This window comes from Xiphophorus hellerii, chromosome 1 (genome assembly GCF_003331165.1).
Source record: "Xiphophorus hellerii strain 12219 chromosome 1, Xiphophorus_hellerii-4.1, whole genome shotgun sequence".
Classification (NCBI taxonomy): domain Eukaryota; kingdom Metazoa; phylum Chordata; class Actinopteri; order Cyprinodontiformes; family Poeciliidae; genus Xiphophorus; species Xiphophorus hellerii.
The window spans coordinates 8,773,100-8,787,982 of record NC_045672.1 but is presented as its reverse complement, the minus strand read 5'-3'; the positions used below and the strand labels follow the sequence as shown (position 1 = coordinate 8,787,982).

Below are 14,883 nucleotides of genomic sequence, written 5' to 3'. Positions count from 1 at the left end.
TACGTTTCGACTCTTGACACAAAATAATCTGCCTAGCGTCTTCCTTGGTATAAGACAAGCTGCGAAAGAGATCAGCTAACATCAGTTACTTTTGATTACCTTGATGCCACTAAAGGCTTTCAGGTGAATACTGAAGGGCATAAATGATTCTCCACTAAAACAATAAGAAACAAATCTCTTCTATAAAAATAATGCACTTTTGTTCATTCTTACCTTCATAACCATGCCCATGTTATTTCCTATCAGAAACAGACTACTTAGTTAAATAAAACTGACTTTAAATCAAAATTTCGTGGCATGAATATTTGGGCTTACATTTTTCATAGCTCCTCTGATGTAAACATTTTGAAATGTCAGCCAAGCAATGTGGCTGAATTCAAACCTGCACACAAAGGAAGGGAGCAACGTCCCTGTCACAAAAAACCCTTGCAGAACCATCTGCTCCAATAAAAACACAAAAAACAACACCTTACCGGCATCGTCACACTTAGGTGCCTCTGAAATTCTGCAATGGTGTAAAATCCCATCCAGAACAAAGACAGGGGTAAAACTCCATCTTATCCACTCATTTGACATTTTCTCCTCATGCTGGCTTTTTTATTTCCCAGCAGTCAGAGAGAACCACAGTTTAATTTTATCCGCATTTACTACTGGCATATTGAGAATAAGCTCTGGCTGTTTGATTTGTTCCCGTTTCCCTCTGTAGAGCCAGCTACTCAATGCTTGCTGGCTACTTCTACAAAGGAATTCGCTGATGGAAATAAATATTTTATATATTTAGATGCTTTACTTGGGCCGGATCACATGTAGGTTATGGGTTTGCTCACTGAAGCCAAAAAGTTGAATTACTAAGGTGAAATAACAACACACGGTACAAGAGTAAGTTTGACTGCATATATGAAATGGAATTCATAAGGCAAATAAATAGCACTAATAAATAGCAGCAAATATTTACGGCAAAATGATACAGTGATCTTTGACAAATATGAATAAAATCGGTAGAAAAATACAGGAAATAAATGTTACACTCTTGTCCAAAATGATCAGCTAAGTCAAACTCTTCATGAATACTGAAGAAATGACTCAAGAAGTCAAAATAAATTCACAATTCTTGTCTTTATTAATAAACCTGTTTGCTGCCCTAGGCAAATAGAATGGACTGAATTACAACACATTAAATGAATTTGACACAACCTGGAACAATTTACGGCAGCATTTTTTTTAATATATATACTGTATATATAAATGTCACACAGAATCAAATAACATAAATATTTCGATGAGTTTCCAAGGACACCGTTTTTTTTAAGATACAAACTCAACATGATTGTAGTAACCAATAGCAAACTAATTTAAGCAGCATTTGTAAGCTCTGTTTAAATTATTAGAAAAAAGTATCAAACAGTTTCACGTTCATGGACAGAGGAGGGCGTATCAGTAAACTGTAGTGTCTCTTAGAAAATATGCAGGTCTTTGAAAAATGCTGTCGGGTTCAAGGCTACATAAAGCTACTGTCTGTTAAGTTGATTTAAGCAGGACAAGGCTACTGAAAGGTTATTTGAAAAACTCATTTGTTAAATGTTCACAGGTATAATATACTTTGCATTGAACAAAAGCAAGAGCATGTTTTCTTTTTCTGCTGGAGCACAGGACCAATGGAAGACCTTCAGGTCATTACAGCAGTATAATCAGAAAAAAAAATTACATATTTTTTAGATGCATAAAAAGGCCAAGACATTAAATATGAGTTTCATGCATCTTTATTAACAGTTTTTTTTTTTCTTTAAACACGGCTTTATAACTGCTTAAATAATTACATGGGTTTTATAAGAACCTTCCAAAACCAACAACAAAATCAGCCACGAGTGAGTCGTACCACAGCAGCACAAAGATCAGACACAAGGCAGCAGGAAGCTAGATTCCTCATCTTCAGTCCTTTCTGCAAAATAAATGGATTATTTATGCTGCACAGCTTCTGACTTGCTGACCCATTGTCAGCATGGAGCAGAGGTGGCCACAGTGATTTTATTATTCCATTTTAATGTCTGAGTAAAGTGTAAAAAGAACACAACAGTTATGAGACCGTGATGGCGGGGCATGGCAATATTTCCAGCTGCAGAGTAGAGTTGATAAAGTGGACCAGGGAGCAGCACCAGGATGAGCGGATCGGCACAAGCTGTGCCGGGTTTCTGATCCGTCTCTCTGTTCTTATTTATAGTAGGGCGCTGAGCTTCAGACACGGAAAAACCAGTGAAAGTTAAGGGGTAAGGAGTTGTGTTTGGGAATCAAAACTAAAGAATAAACAAGGGGAAGCCAGCAGCACTTTCACAGAGCTCCTCAATGGTTAACTTGTGTTTATTCTGTCTATCAGAAATTTGCTCCATTCAAGGTCTATAATAGAAAACAGGGCATATTTAGCCAAACCTCCTTCATAAAAGAAGCTATATCAGAGTCACAGGAGTTGAATATGAAGCCTTTCCACATTGATCTACTTACTTGGTGTGATCTTGTCAAGCCCTGGCCAGGCAGGAACGTAGTAACGAGGCAAGGTGCCCTCCATGAGTCCGTTCCATCCAAAGCCCCAGACGGTCCAGTTTGTGGTGAATCTGCAGGGTGGATGTGCTGCGGGATCGACTGGATTTGCGTTGAGGATGACCAGTCGCGGGAGCCGGGCCTCGGCTTGCCCACTGACGTCCCTGCTTCGTCTTCAGATGGCTTTCCGTCGAGGTCCTCTCCGGTGTAGACCGGCTTGAAGAGACACAAATACTTTTTGTGGCCGTTCAGGGCCAGCACAAACCCGGTGTGGTCCGTTCTACGGCTCCCGCTGTCGTCCTCGTCCGCATCGATCTGCGCCGCGTCCTGAGCGTATTCCAGCAGCGTGCTCATCCACTCGCTGTGCTTGTCGAGGTTCAGGAAGGAGAAGTGCAGCGTCTGGGTCCTGCAGACGAAAAGAGTACTGAGAACGAATGTCGAAATTCCACACATAAAACGTACACAGCGCGTAAAGTTCGTTGAGAGTTTACCCTGTGAAAGAATACACCTCTTTGGCAAACTTGCTAAGAAGGATATTTTTGGAGGCATCAGTGAGAACCAGGACTATATTGATGTGTCCAGGCCTCAGCTTCACCAGGTTGCTGATGTAGGTGATGTCGGTCAACTCTGTCACCTCCACAAAATTCTTTTTCGGAGGTCGGCTAAAACGAATAGCAACACAAAGCTTTAAAAAAAAAAAGCACAAGTCTTTAACTTAATCCAGGGTTGCTTGAGGAGTATTCTTGCCTCCCTGATGATCCATTTTCTGCTTTAGTTCCATCCTTCACCTTTGGTTTCATCTGTTTATCTTCACTGGAGTCGCTGTAACGAGAGGAATTATACTCGTGTTTTTGCTTTTTTTGCTCCGGCGTCTCACTCAGAACAACAACGACGGAGCCCACCTGAAGGCCTGGATCACCACAGTTCCAAACAAGATGAACAAAGCAGAGAAGATGAGGGACAGAAGAGGCATCATCTCGCGCCTGAAAGTGAACAACTTCGCAGTTGGAAAGTTTCTCTCATTAAATATGCTTTAAAACTAAAAGCGACACCTACCAGTTGTTATGAAGAATATCATCAATAACTTCTGAGAGGTAGTCATAAGATGCGTAGATCCACCGGACTACAAACATCTAAAGAGGTCAGATATGAGCAGTGCTGAGAGACAGAACAGCTGGTTGGCTTTTAGTAACCATTGCGACCATTGTCTTCAAAATGATCATACCGAAGCAAACTCATTGTTGAGTTCAGGTAGAATGGCATCATGTATGAGGATGGACGGGTCCTTCTGAAGTCGTTCCAGTTCCTCCAGGAGACGCAGCTTGTCCTCCTCGCTGCCGTTCCAGGCTGTAACTGGCTTGAACAAAGCTTTTCCGGCTGTGTTTCTCCTCTCCAGTATCACCACCTGCACACACACACCCCATACACACACACACACACAAATATAAATTTGTGGTTTATAACCCACAAATTAAAACCTAAAGAAGGACAGAAGGAAGGGAGTTAAAAGAAAAGGATTCAAAGATGGACAAAGGAAAGACTCAAGAAGGTAAGGAAGCAAAGCACAGAGCATAAGTGAGGAAGGAATGACATGAGGAATGAAGGAAGAAAATTGGAAGTAAAAAGGAAAAGAGGAAAAGGAGGAAACAAGTAAAGACACAAGGTACCACCATCACAATGGTAGAACACGATAGTCCTATAACTGATGAACTTTAAGCTCAGTGACTGAAATCAACAATGCGTGGAAGAAATCCCCAAAACCAGTGTTAAATACAGACTTTAAATACTTACAAATGTTGCTTTGGTACTATTTAATGACAGGACTTTTGTACATGCTGTTTGGGGCACTGTACCTGCGGCGTTGACTGAGCGCCGTCCTCACTGTGCATGAGGATGTCACAGAGTGGCTGCTGCAGCCGTTGGTACACATAAGCAAACCTCACAACATCCCTTGTGTTGGTAGATGCAAATGAGAGAAACTCCCGGTTCCCAGAGGAATATGTCTCTTCATCAGTTGTCATCAACAGGACGCAGTATCTGAGGAGACCAGAGGCCAATGGAATAAACTCAAACAGGAAAGGCCTGAAAATGTGACAGCACTGACATCAATTAGCTCTCCTTACTTCCTGCGTCGGTGAAACTGTTTGACAGGACAGAGCTCATCGAAGAGCTTCTGACTGACGAGCCGTGGCGCGAGGAGGAACTTGTTGTTTGACATGAACTCATCGATAATTTGTTTCTTCATTCCTTTAGCCTGCAGAGTTAGGAGATGCTGCATTTTAACTACGAGCTAAGAGAAACCGCTCTAATATTAAACGGTGACAGAAAGACAGCAGATTTTTTGCACGCGTTGCTGTAAAGTACTTGTATAATATCAGCCGGCTTGTCAGTGCTCTCCTTGAAGACCAGCATGGTCGGAGCGTAAGTGTTGATGTTAAACCGTTTCTGCAGTTCGGCCGTCTCCGCAAGGCCCTGGTCCACATAACCAAACTGCAGGTAGTCCTTGTAAGCAAACGCTGCGAGCTATAACGATATAATCACAAGTTAATAGCTGACACGTTTACATTCGTGAAACCTCAAATGTAGTTTGCACTAACAAAAATGACCGGGGACCTACTTTGAACAGCAGAGGGACGGCAGGAACTTGATCAAACAGAAGCACATGTGGCTTGTTGAGCTCATGCCAGCTGTTTAAGAACTGCTGCTCATTTTTGTCGGTGATCTGAAGTGCAGAAAATATACAATGCTCTGTGTATTTCTTTTCATTTGATAAAATATGCATCACGCTGATTAGGCGCTGATATATTTACCCTCTCCACAACTCTCTGAGGGAGGAGGTCTTCAACAAATTGCCTCAGGTGTTCTTTTGCTACGGCGTAATGGAAAAACGTCACCTTTCCACTGATGACCCCCAGTATGGAGGGGGTGCGGTGGGCACCGAGGTGATTGGCTAAACGCCTCTCGTAGCCAACATCGACCACACCTATTCCGACGCCTGCAAGAGCAAGACATTTACAAATACGTTTCCATTTTCTCAAGCGACTGAAGTAGTTCTATGTTGCTCAGAGTTGCTGGTTAAATTTCCATCCGATTTCAGACCTAGACCCTCCATCTCTTGCACCACTTCCTTCCACACGGGCTCGATGTGGATGCAGCTGAAGCACCAGTCGGAGGTGATCTTTATCAGGTACGGCCTCCTGTAGCTGTCAGGCACCACCTCGCTGACGTACTGGTTGAAGTGCAGCGCGTACTTGCTGTCGGTGAAGTCCCTGTGGTTCTTGGTGTTGAATGGGAAGTTGAAGAAGGACTCGTCAAAGTAGAAGTTGTCCTGGCGATGTCTGTATCGGCTGCTGCTGTAAGCTTGGGCGTCATCGGTCTGCCCGTATCGGTCATAGTTGGCACGTCTGTCCTCGCTGGACAGGATCTGGATTGCAGACCAAGCAAGTATTAGCTTAGACGTCATTTTGCAGTCACACACAGAATTCTTCAGACGCAAGTGTTGAGTTGGGTCTTTAATTTTGCCTTTTTGACACGTTCTTCACTGGCAGTAAATCAGATGCTCAGTTTGACGCTTGCCTCCACCATTGCGAGACAGGAATGTTTATGGGTTTGAAAGTCTCACTTTATCCTCACTTCCACTGAGTACTACGACACAAGCCCAAGCCGGTGTGGTGCAGTACACTATTTTGTCTATTTTTGATGTAAAAGCAGCCCCTACAACCTACCCATACTACAGCCTCTTTGGCCCGCCTTCACTTGTAGGACAAAGGTACGGTACTGTTAGGGTGGACCTATTGGTGTACATAATACACAGTACAGTCTATTGATTGGGGGGAGAGAAAAATGTTTAAATATGTATATGATGTTTAAATATTTGTCGTTGCACTAGTATGACACCAGGTTGGGAAAGCCTGTAGAACTATTAAAACTAAACGCCTTAAAAAATTGACAAGAAAGTCTGGCTTCTTGGAATGAAAGGATATAAAAGTATATAGACAAACCTCATAAGATTTTGTGATCTTGATAAACATGTCCTCAGCACCTGGATCTTTGTTTTTGTCAGGATGCCTTGAGAAGGACACGTTCATTAGCTGTGACCTAAGAAGAGTCCAGTGAGAGTGATAGCAGTTTTGGAAACAACTCACCATTCTTTAGCGAGGCGCTTGTAGACCTTCTTGATCTCTGCTTGGCTCGCACTCCTGGTTACTCCCAGTATTTTGTAGGGGTCCATCTCAGGGGCTGCGTGGCCTGGATCCTGCCAGCAGGACAGAGAGGACCACCACAGCCATCACAGCCAAAGGTGGATTCATGTTTGACCCGGCCATCGGTCACCTTAAACACATCAAAGAAACCACATATATAGTCATATGTTAAAAAAAAAAAAAAAAGACCTTTCGAATCTTTTTGTGAAGTTCAAACAATTTGAATTTTGCAGAAATTCTAATTGTTTGAGGAAAACGCGCTTTCTGATGAAAGAAGGACGCCCTCACATTTATTCCCATTGCAAATGACCTAAAATCCCACACAGCTGCATTACACCCAGTTGATGAGCACAATCATTACTCAGCATTTTGCAGGAGGGTTCGCACTCTTTCAACTTTAGACATTTAGTTTGGGGTTCTGACTGTTGAAGCGAACATCACGGTCCAACAGGATTCCTTTGCCGCAGCTGCACATGGTCGGCTCACCAGAGAATCCACTGAGAATTCCACCAGCGATCAGCAGGAGCTCGAGGAAAAATATGAAATGTGTAAAAATCTAAAGCTGAAACAGAACTGGACCATGAAACATAAAAATAATACAACACCCAAGTAAATTCACTAATACACTTGCTAATACACTTCCCTTCTGAATTACAAGATATTAGATTTCTATTCTACTGCAACCACTGAACAAAAATGAAAATCCCAGGCTGTAGCAAAGCTTAGACCGAACTTTTTAAGATGCTGTGTGGTGAGACAAGAAACCCCTTGAACATCTCACAATGTGGAATGGAGCAATTTTTTAGAGTGATGATACAAATGATTATAATTATTATTATAAGTGTGTCACTGAAGTCATTTCAGTAAGAGTAGCTGTTGGGAGTACAATATCCGTCTTTTTCTAAACTGGATACAACACTTTTGTTCATATATTTTGTTTAATGAATAAAATAAATTAAACCATTTTAGATGTTGTTAAATCACTTCCTTCCCAGAGATAAACCAAACAATATGAGAAATCCATATAGGACCATTTCTTGTGTGGGTGCCAATGTTTTCACCTGTGTGTATTGCCATATTTTGTTATCAATAAATTATCGACCCCACATAAAACCAGGCCGTAGCACTTGACATCATGGTTCAGCTTAGACGCTTGTTAATGTGATACAGCGGTTTATCCAACACGGTGAGGATAACCTAAACCACAACTGCTTACAAAAATAGATGACATAGCAGCGGACTGTAAGAATTTTCCTTATCCGAAAGTTTTAAAGCTCTGACATTGATGTAACCCCTCTTGAATAACGCGTGTATGCTAATTTCGTTAAGGATTAGTTACCACAGGGGCTGCAGCGTCTCCAGCTTGCTTCAGTCACCCCGGCTTGATGCAGTCAACCAGTGCAACGCCACATGCTTAGGACACATGTGGTTCCTCCCCAGATCCTCGTCCCTGGCTAAAATTAACGTGTAAAGACCACAGGCTGCACGAGAGGTGAATGTACTGGGCGTGTTCCGCAGCATCCTACTGGACCTCCAGCACTGGCTAATGATGAATCTGCTACTGCGAAGCAAGAGGCCAGGAGGAGGCGCCATTTTTCGAAAGTCGCTTTGGGAAATTGAGTAGTTTGCGATTCCGCCATGTTGTGAGTGGCAGTTTCTTCACAGACACTGGAAACTTGGTTTTCCGAATAGAAGAAGTCGACACCTTCAATAAACTTTAACTAATTGTTTTTACGTAGCATAAGATATGTAAGTTGTAACACCAATGATAGTAAATAATTATACATAAATTAACTCAAACTCAAATAAGACTTAGTTTATATTATTATTATTATTATTATTGTGTACAGTTATCTCAAGTTAGATTTTGTGTTAAAGTTATTTTCAGTTAACCAGGAAGTCAGACTAGAATTTAATAGAAACAGCCCTTATGGCCCCACAGTTTGGAAATTCAGGCGTAACAACATAATCAAGATATATTGGTTCACACAAAAGATCAAAAAGTGTTAGAAATATATGTAAGCATATGACAAAATTAACCATAACAGTCGACACCTTGTAATAATGTGCAAGATTATAACATTCAAAAATACTGCCCTTATTAGAAATAGAAATATAATAGGAAACTGTACAACGGGTACTAGTTTGGCTAGTGAAAACTTTCTCATTTTTATTTACATTTTTTAATAGTTGAATAGCTCGGATCGTGAATCGTCACCGCACGTTGGCTGTTTAAACGAAATACGCTGTGAAAATAATCAAACGCACATTGGTGTTTTTCTTCCGTCGCTTTGACCAATCAGAAGAGACAACTGCGATGTAAATAAGGAAGTAGCTTGTGCAACCGATAAAATATGGGCCGTGATATCACCCTTTTACGTGTGGAAGAACAAGTTTCGTTTTTACGAAACGGTAGGTCATAAGCTGGTCTTAAAAAAAAAACAACAAATTATCAGGTACAGATTTTCTGTACACCTCTGTTTTTACCGATCACTTGTTGATACGGTGGCTGAAGAATGGAGGAGCAACACAAGAACATTCTTCAACAAAACAGGATCAATTTAGTAATGGATATGGATCCTTCAGCCCTCTATGAGCCCCTTCTTAAAAAGGAAGTTTTCACCCCGGACATGATTGACGCGATAAAGGTAAGACATCTTGGTGAATGTCACTGTGTTTGAGTAACTGCACTCAGGACAAAAGTAAAATGACGAAGACTTGCAACGGTGTCGTCCGTCAGAGCTCGGGGACCAGACGGGACCAGGCCAGACAGTTAGTCCGGGACTTGGAGACCCGAGGGGAATCGAGCCTTCCCGCTGTTCCTGGAGAGCCTGCGTGAATCGGGTCAGCAGGGCTTGATGGAAACTCTGCTCAACCGGGCTCCACCAGTTCAAGTTCAGCCTGCCGCACCCATAGCGGTCCGCCCTGTTGTGCTGCCTCTGCCCATCCGTAAGTTAGACACAAGCAGCATTCACCGTGACTTTTTATTTATTTTTTTTTTTACACAGAAAACTCTCTAATATTTTTATCCATCCCTGTCTTTTCCAGCCTCTCCTGTGGATGTTAATAAACAAAGCAAATATATTGTCCCCATCTGTCCCGGAGAGAAGGGCCAATAAGTCTTCCAGTCCAAGTAAGAGAAGCAAATCTTTATAGTACCTTTTTAATAAATGTAAATAAGCCCATCAGGTTGGTTTTTTTTTTTAAATAGAAAAAACATTTTAATGTACAAATGTTGCCAGTTTATTTAAGGTTGTCTGTTTTGTTATGTCTGCTGTATCTTAGTCACATACCACAGACTGCACGAGATTGAAATAACAAATCAAATGAATAAATTACCATTTTCATGTTTGGTTGAAAGCACAACAAAATAATCTTGGCCCTTACCTTATAATTCTGTCAAGCCTGCATTGAAATTCTGCTCTCCAAATGTGATTGTTGGTCATAATGAGTGCAAAAAATGATCTTCCCTCCAAACGTGCTCATTACTACTGGCTTACTAAATTATGAGAAGAAAATTTAAGATAAAAAATAACTCATTCTTATTTGAACAGTTTTTGGTAATTATTGGGTATGTACGGTTTCAAATTAAAAGTCATAGCATTTGTTTCACTACGCACTTAAAGAACAATTAAAATGAGTTATAACACATTAAAATAACACATTTATTTTTGAAAACTGTCATAAACGAAACAGTGAATTTATTTTAAAAATGGCAGGACTTTATTTGTTGTAAAGTACACTTTCTCAGCTATTGATAAACTGATGTACAAATCCAAATACTAGAGTGCAACTACGTTTGAATACAGCTTGTAAATAATGCAAATCAAGGTAATATGTCAAATGCAGACATATTGGCAAAGGAATAGATGCATTGGATGCTGGAAAAAAAGGATTCAAAATTTAATTATCTGTCCCATTGTTTATATTGGGATTTCATCCAATGTAAAGAAAGTATAAAAGCAGATGGATCCATCAATCCATCTGCTTTTATGCTTTAAAATATGCAAAGTGATACAAACTGATGCAAATTCTTGAGCTGTAACGTAGTGTAGGTACTTTAATGTATGTAATCCTACAGCACCTGACGAGAAGTACTTTAAACCAAGGCCAGAAGGCAGGATTACGCCGAGATAGCCTTCAGGTAAGTACCATTTAATTTTCACTAATGTTCTTCTTTTGGTAATTCTCTAGGTAAACAATATAATTCCTGGTTACATATTGTTGATTTTTCTATATTTTCATGTGGCAGTGCTATAAAATGGATTCCAGTCCATGTGGTTGTTGCCTCATCATAAACAATGCAGACTTTGAGCCTCAAAGTAACCTCAGCAATCGCAAAGGCTCCAACGTAGACAGTGAAAAGCTGGAGGGAAGATTCTTAGCACTCAACTTTGCTGTGGAAGTCAAGACAAATCTGAAGCAAAGAGTGAGTCTTTTCTTCTAGTGACTGTTTCTGCAACGGCAGCTCAGCTAACTCATTGTCTCGTTTCAGCAACTCAAACAGGAACTGTCAGCTTTGTCCAAAAAGGATCACTCTCAATATGACTGCTGTGTGGTTATCATCCTCTCCCATGGGACTGAGGTCAGTCTTCGGGTTTTCTATTTTTTTTTTTCCTAAATCAGTTACAATGTTCTCAATCAACTTATAAATGCTACAAGTATTTTTAGTTAAACAAAAATTGCTAGAAGTGTGGTAGATTTTTTTTTCTCTCTCACAAATTAAAGCTGTGTTATATTAGGCTTCTACAGTAAGTAAAAAAAAAAAAGTTTTCACCAATGGGTCCAATAAACATAAAGGAACAAAATTAGGCATAGTGTAATTTTTTTTTGAGAGGACATTTGTTGTCATTTCATAAATAAAGTAAAAGTTTCTAAAAGGAAAGATAGACCTATGATATTTCAGCCACAAAAGAGTTTGGTAGAAAACTCTTTGAAACTGGTTCTGCTTGATATTAAATACAAGTAGGCATCTAAGAACATATGTGCTTAAATTATGTTTATAGGTGAATCATAGTCGTTTCCCTGGCGCTGTGTATGGTACAGACGGCTCTCACATCACAGTTCAGTACATCACAAATTTATTCAACGGAAAGAACTGCCCTTCTTTGCAAGGAAAACCCAAGCTGTTCTTCATTCAGGCCTGTGGCGGAGGTACACCAGTAAACACCAAAGAAATTCTTATTTTGATTTGACGTCAAAATTGAAATGTGGGGGGGAAAAAAACAGAAAACATTCTCACAGAGAACGCTTTTCCTGTCTTTAAGATGAAAGAGACATGGGAGTTGAGATGTCTCCTACGGAGACTTGCCCATCGGTGGGTGGGCAAGACGACCAGACAGACGCCATCCAGACGTCGTCCAGCAGCGAGTCTCTCAGCCTGGCTGACGAGGTGGATGCCAGAACATCACTGCCCACCCCAAGTGACATCTTGGTGTCCTACTCTACCTTCCCTGGTATGTCTGAACTTTTAAGTCGTGTGTGTAGTCACCGAGAACATCCCGCCTGCCTAACGGCACTTTGACCAATTCAGGTTTCGTTTCCTGGAGAGACACTCAGGCAGGTTCTTGGTACATAGAAACACTGGACCGCATCCTTGAGCTGAACGCAGAAACTGATGACTTGGCCACCATGCTGATGATGGTGAGTTTCACTTGTTAGACCACCACAAAAGGCTTCCCTTTCGCCTATCAAGATCTTTTTAAACAACCACAATCATCTCCCGTTTGTCACGGTTTATTTTCAGGTAAACAACGAAGTCTCCCAAAACAGTGCAAAAGGGATGTACAAGCAGATGCCCGGCTCCTTTAACTTCCTTCGAAAACATCTCTACTTTCAAACCTCTGCATAGTGGAAGACTGTTCCTCTGCTGAACACATTTGACTAGTTAATTGTAAAATGTGGGAATTTTTTTTAATCAATTTTGTATCTGTTGTTGGAAATGATGGCTCAATGTGGATATTTTTAACTGTTGCTTAGATTTATACATGGACTTCCTGGATATAATGTAGTGGCAATTCTACTAAAAATATGAATTTCTACTGTAGAAGTTTTACTTTGAGTCGATTTATTTGTAGGGATTTTGTTGATGTATAAGCCAAGAAAAGAAATGAATCCACAATCTCATACTGTACATTAGGTTTAAAATAACGTTTTACTTCTGCTCTTCGGTAACTTAAAAAACACCATCTCTACTTTGTTCATTTATGTCTCGTTATTGTGTGATCGGTTGTACTTATATACAAACGTGAATGTCCACAGTTTGAAAGAAAATGGCAGAAAAAAGAGAGAGCATCTTTTGAGAGTTTGGAGAACAGTTTGGGTCAAGACCAAACAGCTGTGAAGGTCTGTAAATCAACTGCTCTCTCAAATAAAGTCTCATCTAACTCTACAGGCCTCAGGTTCCTTTTAATCATACATGTTCTCTTTCTGCTGTGGATTGTCCATATTTCTCCATTGTTCTCACATATTTTCAACTTCTGTACGTTTGCCTTTGCTCTTTTCAGCTGATGTGGTGAACGATGGGCAATTTACAAACTATCCCTTACATAGATAGCATCACTTCCAGTTATATAAAGCACCTTTTACTATTAAGTCGTCTAGTCTTTCTTGATTAATACTTCTCAAGCTTCTCACAATGAAAACGTCTGAAAACGAATGAAAATATTCCCCTTGAATTCCCACAAGTTTTATGAAGATTTTCAAGTGCCCTTTTTCTTCCAAGGGTTTTAGGAAAAGATTTTTACTCCAGTTGTGAACTCTTATTAAAGGCAATCCAGTTTAAGTGTACCACAATATTTATTTTACCTATTTTACCTAAGCTCCTGTTGGGTAAAATAGACTTTTATTTTACCCAACAGGATCTTCTCAGTCCATTTAGACAACCATTCTTTCTTTCTTTTTATATATTAATGTTCCTCAGTGTCCTTTTCTATTCTCTCTCTCTCTCTACATATATATATAGTTTTTCTAGATATAGTATCTAGAAAAGTTACTTCAACACAGCGAAAGTTTATTTCCTACTCATCATTGCAAAAACAAATAAATTCTGATATGAAAAGAGCCAGCACTACTCCAAAATGTGGCTGCAAGAGCTTTCCAACACATGACATCTGGAAAAAATACAACATTCGTTGAAGGATAATTTAATCACTGTTTCAGAGCATTTGGCAACCCTTTACAGATTTCTTACACACTGTGCTTGCATGAATAACACATTTATGAACATTTCTACCTCTGAAATGTTTATATCAGAGTTTACTTCTTTTTTGTTGTTGTTAATGTCTGCTTTGTTTCTCCTTTTTTTCCATTCTTGTACAACAAACTTGATCTCTTCTTTGTAAATTAAAATATCTATAACGTAAAGTGCTCAATAGAAATGACTCTGTCTGCAGTAGAGAAAGTTAGTGCAACTGTGGTTAATCAATTTAATGAGGCACATATTAATGAAGGTCACAGTGTTATTTATTTTTAGCCATAAGCTATAAAAACACAACTGTGTCAGAAAGTTACTTAATGTAGCATGTTTTAACTTTTAGACCCATCAAACGTAAGGCTGAGTCTGTAACTGAAACAGTAAACACTCTAACCCATTTAGGCATGCTTATTATTTTATTATTTTTATTATTTTTCCAGTTTGAGTATTAGTATTTGTAGCACCCAGTGGGAAAAAATTAGATCTCAAATCTTAATTCATTATTATTGCCACCTTAAACAATAGAGAAGGATGAACTTTCTGTCAAGATTCAGAATCTAGTTGCCAAATTCAATAAAAACAAGTTTATAAATTGTAATTTGCATATTACTTAAATATATCTAGGCGTTAATTGGGGGCAGCTGCAGGAAGGAGCAGAGAGGTGTTACAATTGCAGTAAATAAAAAAGGTTGTTGGCTCCAAACCCAGACAGGGTCAATCAACATGAAGTTTGAATGTTCTCTATAAGCAAGGTTCACTTCAGCTACTCTGGATGCTGCAGTTCAACAGTCAGCATGTTGGGGATAATTGTCTAAGTTTCCCATTGTGTTTGAGTGTGTCTGTCTGTCTATGGTTGTTTGTCCTGTGTGGTGTTGCCCTACTTGAGGTTGTCCCGAGTCTGGGTAATGTACTCTTTCCAGGCCCTTTTGTCCTCCCGCTGATCTTGGCTTGGCT

At 40.0% G+C, this 14,883-nt stretch overlaps 2 protein-coding genes across 2 annotated transcripts; one reads left to right on the top strand and one right to left on the bottom strand.

Annotated features, from left to right (window-relative positions):
• Positions 1 to 1,097: 1,097 nt before the first annotated feature.
• Positions 1,098 to 6,859, bottom strand: LOC116724915 (dnaJ homolog subfamily C member 16-like). The gene is given in 17 exon segments (XM_032570710.1): positions 1,098 to 2,563; positions 2,565 to 2,657; positions 2,659 to 2,938; positions 3,024 to 3,194; positions 3,280 to 3,354; positions 3,435 to 3,515; positions 3,589 to 3,665; positions 3,758 to 3,937; positions 4,386 to 4,569; positions 4,656 to 4,786; positions 4,897 to 5,055; positions 5,150 to 5,254; positions 5,343 to 5,527; positions 5,632 to 5,956; positions 6,534 to 6,600; positions 6,678 to 6,781; positions 6,783 to 6,859. Coding segments are annotated over 17 exon segments (2,367 nt in total). The 5' UTR covers positions 6,858 to 6,859; the 3' UTR covers positions 1,098 to 2,488.
• A 1,967-nt stretch (positions 6,860 to 8,826) lies between these two features.
• On the top strand, positions 8,827 to 13,544 carry casp9 (caspase 9, apoptosis-related cysteine peptidase). The gene is given in 13 exon segments (XM_032570731.1): positions 8,827 to 9,382; positions 9,475 to 9,531; positions 9,533 to 9,683; positions 9,783 to 9,829; positions 9,831 to 9,867; positions 10,816 to 10,856; positions 10,858 to 10,878; positions 10,987 to 11,163; positions 11,230 to 11,319; positions 11,741 to 11,888; positions 12,002 to 12,190; positions 12,268 to 12,377; positions 12,481 to 13,544. Coding segments are annotated over 13 exon segments (1,305 nt in total). The 5' UTR covers positions 8,827 to 9,250; the 3' UTR covers positions 12,586 to 13,544.
• The last annotated feature ends 1,339 nt before the right edge of the window (positions 13,545 to 14,883 follow it).